Source organism: Solanum stenotomum, unplaced genomic scaffold, assembly GCF_019186545.1.
Source record: "Solanum stenotomum isolate F172 unplaced genomic scaffold, ASM1918654v1 scaffold2427, whole genome shotgun sequence".
NCBI lineage: Eukaryota > Viridiplantae > Streptophyta > Magnoliopsida > Solanales > Solanaceae > Solanum > Solanum stenotomum.
The window spans coordinates 8,971-16,151 of NW_026027919.1; the positions used below are offsets into that span (position 1 = coordinate 8,971).

General features: G+C 34.6%; 1 protein-coding gene and 1 pseudogene across 1 annotated transcript; one reads left to right on the plus strand and one right to left on the minus strand.

Annotated features, from left to right (window-relative positions):
• The first annotated feature begins 2,202 nt into the window (after positions 1–2,202).
• On the plus strand, positions 2,203–3,700 carry LOC125851318 (WAT1-related protein At4g08300-like; annotated as a pseudogene).
• A 1,955-nt stretch (positions 3,701–5,655) lies between these two features.
• LOC125851315 (F-box protein SKIP23-like) lies at positions 5,656–6,954 on the minus strand. The gene has a single exon (XM_049531098.1). It carries the CDS (start codon positions 6,952–6,954, stop codon positions 5,656–5,658), a length of 1,299 nt encoding a protein of 432 aa, XP_049387055.1.
• Positions 6,955–7,181: the final 227 nt, after the last annotated feature.

Sequence of the window (7,181 nt, forward strand, 5' to 3'; positions counted from 1 at the left end):
AACGATGAGGGATCATACTTTATGGTCTCTCCATAAATATCAACAGCATAAAAGTTCCCCTTATACACAATAATATCGACAACCTTACTGGGATCTTCCAGGGTAGTCCAATCCTCATCCCATGACTTTAAACAAAATAATTGATCCCGAATACTAATTCCCATTAGAGAAAAATGATTGGTTTGATCACTCCAAATAAGCAAGATTTTCTCAAAAAAATTCCCTACATCATATTCAAGTTCCTCAAAGTTTATTACCCATTGGACGTGAGTTTATTACAGCAAGATTTTCTCAAAAAAACCACTTAAGCTTTACAATAAGATATACAATGAAAAACTACATGAAAATAATATACTTTACTTGTGGAGTTTCTCTATACTGTTAACTTATACTCCCTCCATTCCATATTAAGTTAATTTTTGAGGCATTTTATATTTTTCAAATTAACTTAATTGTTCAGTTTTCAAGATTACTTTTAGAGTATTCTTCCAATTTTACCCTTCATTAGTTAGTATTGGAATTAGTGATTAACTAATATTTAGTTATTTTAATCATAAATTTGACAATAATTAATAATGGAAAAGTAGATTGAACTTATGTCTTAATCTATTTTTCTTAAAGGGTGTGAAACACCTCAAAAATTAACTTAATATGGAATGGAGGGAGTAATATTTTGCATAATGACAAACTATCTTGTGTTGCAGGAAAATCAAGACTAGTGTATATGTGTTAGATACACAAAATCCTGAAGAATGATGCATCAAGAATCAAATCAGCAGCCATCAATTAAGGAGAAGATTGATTTCAAATCAATTTGAACTCAAGGAATCAAATCAAATCTTGCAAGTTAACCATGCCTTTCAAAGCAGATCTGTCATTGCTGGAACTCAATCAAAGAAGATGTATACTAAATCAAGCATGGGAATCAAAAAGGAAGAACGTCAAAGAAGGAAAGAAACAACCTGCCCTCACTGAAGCAACGCAGGAAAGAAAGTCATCATTCAAGGGATACGGAATTGAAGTAACCACAATCCTAGCGTCGGACTAAAATGAAGTAATCTGGAAGATAGACAATCAAATCGGCCAAGTATCAAGACTACAAGAGGGAAGAATATTAAGATCACAAGAACATCTCTAAGGAAACTAAACCCCACACTTGAGTCTTGAGGCGTTTTGCTAGACCCCGAGGCGAGTCCTAACAAAGTCTTTTAAAACACTGGACGGAGGGATTAATAATTTTGATTCTTTTTTTTAGTGAGTTTACCTCTCTTCTAGTAGTATATATATTCATCGTATTTCAGTAGAATTTCATAAGAACTCAACAGAAGAACAATGGATGTTCAGCTTGGTTTTTGATTACTTGTCTCCCTAGTTCTGTTGGTAATTTTGATATTCTCCTCCATCTTAGTTAAAAATTGCGTAAAAATACTATAAATCATAATAATTTAGCACAAAATTTTAAGTGTAATAAATATAGTATCCATAAATATTATATCCACATAAGCGTGAAACATAGGATAATAAAAGTGGTGATATTTAGCTAAGTTATATTAACAAATATTGTTTAAGCTATAGACTATCTAACTTTTGAATATGCAATTAAAATTATATATATATAAATGATTATATGAATTTAAACTAAAGCTAAATGCATCTATTTGTTACACTTCCACAATAAAAACAAATTAGGTCTATATATTTCTCTTTCAATCCCTCCTTAGAATTGAGATTTTGAAATTGAAATTTCATATTGTAACAATTCCATTTGTAGAATAAAACAAAAAACTAACAAGAAAAGTTCACGAAAGTAAATAGCCTTATGTCAAACAAAATCTCTCCACATGTGATGAGATATTAATATTGCCGTCATTTTGTTTTTCTGGAGACCCAACCCATGACCTTGTCCTTTTGAACTTTTAAATCTTAACCTAAAAAATATATATATATTATACTAAATGTTCATTAAAAAAGATCATCAAACTTTGTAGGAATTTTTTTTTACCATATTTAACTTTTAAATATTTTTTTAAAAAATAGTTTTTTAGTTACATGGAACTAATTTTTAAAATATTTTAATTATTTCACGTAAGCACTTTTTCAAGATTCCTATTATAACTAGAATAGGACTCTTAGCTTGTAACTCAATATTATTTTTCATCAATACTTCTCTAATCCTACACGTGTCCAGAAGTATTGATAGCTATGGGGACTAGCATAGGCATACAAGAGGTTCAAGCCTCACATCCTTGTGGTTTTGGCTCAAATTGCTTACACTTTTTTGTACTTCATAACTGAAGCTTCCTTCAATCATGAAATGAATCCTCATGTCTACATAACTTATAGGCATATCGTTGCCGGTCTTGCTATGCTACCCTTTGCCTATTTTCTTGAAAGGTAAATCACAAAGTCCAATGCAAAAATATGCAGAAATGCAGTTTTTTCTGATGTTTCTGTTGATTTCTGCAGAAAGACAAGGCCAAAGTTAACTATAGCTTTGTTGTTGTACTCTCTCTAGTGGGGTAAGATCTATCAAACATCAAATTTTTGATGAGGAATATTAACAGTATATCCTTCATAACAGAGTGAGTTTGACACTGAACATGTACTTTGTGAGCTTGAACTACACGTCTCGGACTCTTCTTGCCTCGATGGTCAACACAATAGCTGCCTTAACATTTGTACTAGCAGTTATTCTCAGGTAACACATACAATTCCATCATGAAGTGGATATGATTGCAATCAAAGTTCATAGATGCTCTTTCTTGGTGTAGGTTGGAAGATGCTAACATTCGAAATCCTAGAGGAATAGCAAAAGTCCTAGGAACCTTGGTTTCCTTGGCTGGGGTTATGAGCATGACATTATACAAAGGACCTGTTGTGAAAAGCTTAGGACATCCTCTCATCTACATCCACGGAGGGAATGGTATTGTCCACAAGAACTGGTCAAAAGGTTTGATCCTCACTGCTGCTAGCTGCATTACGTGGTCAATATGGTACATCATGCAGGTTTGCACTATAACTCTTCATTAGGAAGACTTGCATGAAATATGCAGATTCCTCTAGTAATTTATATAGGAACTAACTACTGTTTCCGAGGAGAGCACACACACAAGCTGACACTGGAATTTTTTAGGCTTACGCTTTGAAAAGATATCCAGCACAACTATCACTGACTACATGGATGAGTTTTGTTGGTGCAGCACAATCAGCTTTCTACACAGTAATTGTACAACACAAACGAACAGCTTGGACCATGGGTTTCAACATTGATTTCTGGTCTACTCTGTATGGGGTAAGAAGGGTCCAAGTCCAATAGTTTCTCTCGAAAACAATTTTGAACTTGCACATTTTAATTAGAATCGCTGTATCTGGAATAGGGCATAGTGATGTCTGGTTTAGTAGTGTACATACATCTCTGGTGCACTGAACAAAAGGGACCAGTTTTCGTAACTGTGTTCAACCCACTCTCAACCGTACTTTGTAGCATATTTCGTCCTTGTTGAAAAGCTCTACACGGACAGGTAAGCCTTCATTTTGTTCTTTGGGAAAGAAGGGAATCAAATTCATGCCCTCCTTAAACATTTTTGGACTGTACTTGCTTTTGTGGGGAAAAGAAGATCCACAACCAGAAATGAAAAACGAAGACCCTATGATACAGATATTCACATCAGATGCAGACAAATTTAGTGCAGAACCTTGATAGTCTCTGCTCCTTTATGTAGTTAGAGGATTCAAATCTATTTTCCGTCTGTTGTTTTTACAATCTTCACCAACCAGCCTGTAAAGTAAAACTGAGATTTTTCATAATAACTACGGGTCATGTTGTTGGGGATAGGTAGTTTGACAGGAGACAGAAATTTGGGGATTTTTTAAATTTGGAATAGGTGCTGAACGCCATGAATTGCAAAGTGCACGAATTCGGAGATTGTCAATATGACTGTCGAAGCATTTGCTGATCTTTCAACAACTTCTTTAAGCAAAAAACAATGTGCCTGTTTGGAGTCCTTGAGTTTGGCAACCCTAAAATATCATTTATTTTTCTTTTATGACTCGCACTCTAAATTTTATTTGGCCTCGACCGCATAAAAGTTCATCTTATACAGATTACTGATTTTAAAATTTCTGAATCGAGGCACTGATTTCGATTTGAATAAAACTGCAGTCAAGTCTGACAAAGGAAGAAAATTGGAAAGTTGTCAAAGGAAACCTTATTGACACATATCAGACACCATCAAGGCTATTAAAAACGTTCTGCTGTCGAATTCAACATTACTATCGAGAAGCCAATCAAGCAGCAGATACATTAGCTAAATGAAGTATTGAAGAGCGAGTCTTAACAGACACAATTGTAACTTTTTACTCGTAATAAAAATGGAGTATTTAAGTACACGAAATGGTATTCAACTCTCCTACTAATTAGCCACAAGGTCAACAGGGCCTTACAGGTTCAAATGGCCACCATTAGACACAAATGAAGAAGGAATACGAAACGAGCCAAGGGAAACAGTGGAGAACAAGCCAGATGGTGAAGATGACTTGCAAATTATCAGATAACAGAGTTTGATTAAGATTAAGTCGCTCTATCAGACTCACTTTCCTTTCAACTCGAAAGACATGACCATACACACGGATTACTATACATCTAGTTTATGTGGCACTTTTGGTCTCAGCACAACGAGGTGAGGCATCTTTAACAAGGCATGTCACTTGTCTCACAAAAGAGTAGATGTAATGCTGCACTTGCACAAGAGTACCCTTATGCACAAAAATGTAACAAAGCAAGTAAAATTTCATCTTCTCAAAGGCAAAAACACATATTATATAAACTAGTTCTTGGACACGTGTAGTTCAAGATATATAAATTAAACTTTTTTTTTAATTTTTGGAAGTATGTTTAGGTACTAAATTTTTGCAAGTGGGGTCTGAGGAGGGTGGTGTGTATGCAAACCTTATTCATACCTTGTGAAGGCAGAGAGATTGTTACCGAAAGATCCTCTGCTCAAGTCAAGCAATACAAAACAGGTTTGGAAAGAAGACGTTGAAAATAATAGAGAAAAGAACAATGACATCTGAAGGAGATGTTAATACTTAATGTTAGTGTTTTTGTCCTACAAATCCTAATGTTTGATGAAATGCATGAGTCCAATGGGAGACAGAAGAGTCCAAGCCTGTTCAACTTTCAGCTGCTCAAGAATTCGTAGTAGTAATACACTGTACCTCCAAACACTTCAAATTGAGTAACATTAACATAATAGAATAGATATATCTGCGGGAAGTTGCAACTCCTAAAAGCTACATTTGTTTCTTTTTATGCATAATACAAAAACATGATACACGATTCTTGTTCGCGTTACTATTATCCAACACTTTTGGTTATCCATATTGATCTGGAAACCTCATTGGCACATGACAGACACAATCAAGGATATTAAAAATGTTCTGCAGCATGCACGTTAACTGTCGATGTCGACATTTAATAATATAAACAAGTCAATCAAGGAACGAATGCATTAGTTAAATGGAGTATTGAGTTTCATAAACAAAGAATCTAAATCTTCAGGTCATTAGAAAAGAAATATAATAGATAGGAATACTTAAATTCAAACACATTCACATTTCAAGTAAGTATCAAGTTGAAAACCTCCCTGATACCTATTAAAACGACCTTACATATCTAGTATCAAGCTTCTTCTCATCCTGACATGAGCTTACATGTCTAGTATCAAATAGAAAACACAACATTTGAGGAGAAAACTTTTTAGAAGATGCCTGATCGTCAGTAAAAAGCCAAGATGGAGGTGGCCAGAAAATATCTGCATATTCGAGGAAGGATGACAATGAACCAAGTTTACCATCTTGTAAGGTAATGATACCTGTGTGTTGATCATGTAATCCTTTATATCTAAGTTTCACTTCCTCGCTAAGGTCATTTCCCGAGATGTCCACTATTATATCTCCATTCTTATAGTAAATACAGTTTCCTCTGCACTGATCACCAAAATCTGATGAAGAAACAGAGAAACAACAGTCGTCACCAGCAAAGAAAATTCGATCACCTAAGGTATGCACTCTAATCCACTGATGCTGTTCTTCATCAAGCCGGTAAATCTTAATTTCCATGGGATTGTTCCTTGAAGGTCCAGAACCTTGCAACTCCGTCTTAACATCAGTATCTAAAAACATATCAACCAGAAACAACTCCCCATCTGATTCCACCAGTCGTTTCTTACTACCCCATTCGTTAAATAAGCTTGAAGATAATATCTTTACGGTGGAAGATACATTGGTTTTGTTAAACGAGAAGGGGTCATACATTATGGTCTCTCCATAAGTATCAACAGCATAAAAATTCCCTTTATACACACTAATATCAACAATCTTACTACGAGTGAGATCTTTCAAGGTAGTCCAGTCGTCATCCCCTGACTTAAAACACAATAAGTGATCCCTAACATTAATTGCCATTATAGAAAAATGAGTGGTTTGATCATTACAAATAGGCAAGATCTTTTTAAATATACCCCATCCGGCATAAGGGTGACAATTTAGGTCACCTTCTAAGAGCAACTTCGCATGATATGATTTACAAACTTGAGAAACACGAAAATCTAGTAAATTCAATCTGTTAGCATCAGACACAAACTTGATTCCTCTGTTGGTTAGAGGATTCAAAATCATGAATGTTCCGTCTAGGGTTTTTAGAATCTTAACCAACCAGCCTGTGTGAGGAGGATGAGGAAGTTGGAAAACATAAACAGTGCATTCAATTAAATAACAATGAGAAGTGATGGGTAATTTGATGGGAAACTGAGATTTGGGGGTTTTGAAATTAGGAGAAAATGCCGAACGCCATGAACTGCAGACTGCACGAATGCGAAGGATATCAATATGGCTGTTGACGAATTTACTAATTCTTTCAACAAGTTCTATCGGAAGATCACACCAAGGACCCATTGCTTCCATCATAAAACTTTTTTTCCAATTGCAGTTAAGAATGACAAAGTTGAATTACAATCCTAACTAATTGAATGACATATTTAATATCCAAATGAGAAAAAAAAAAAAAATGAGTAACGAATTAGTTTTTTATTATACTTCTCATTAATCAAGGACTCTATAACTAATAGAGTATTGTATTCCTTACTATACTATGCTCCGAATCAGTTTCTTTTCCTTATTGC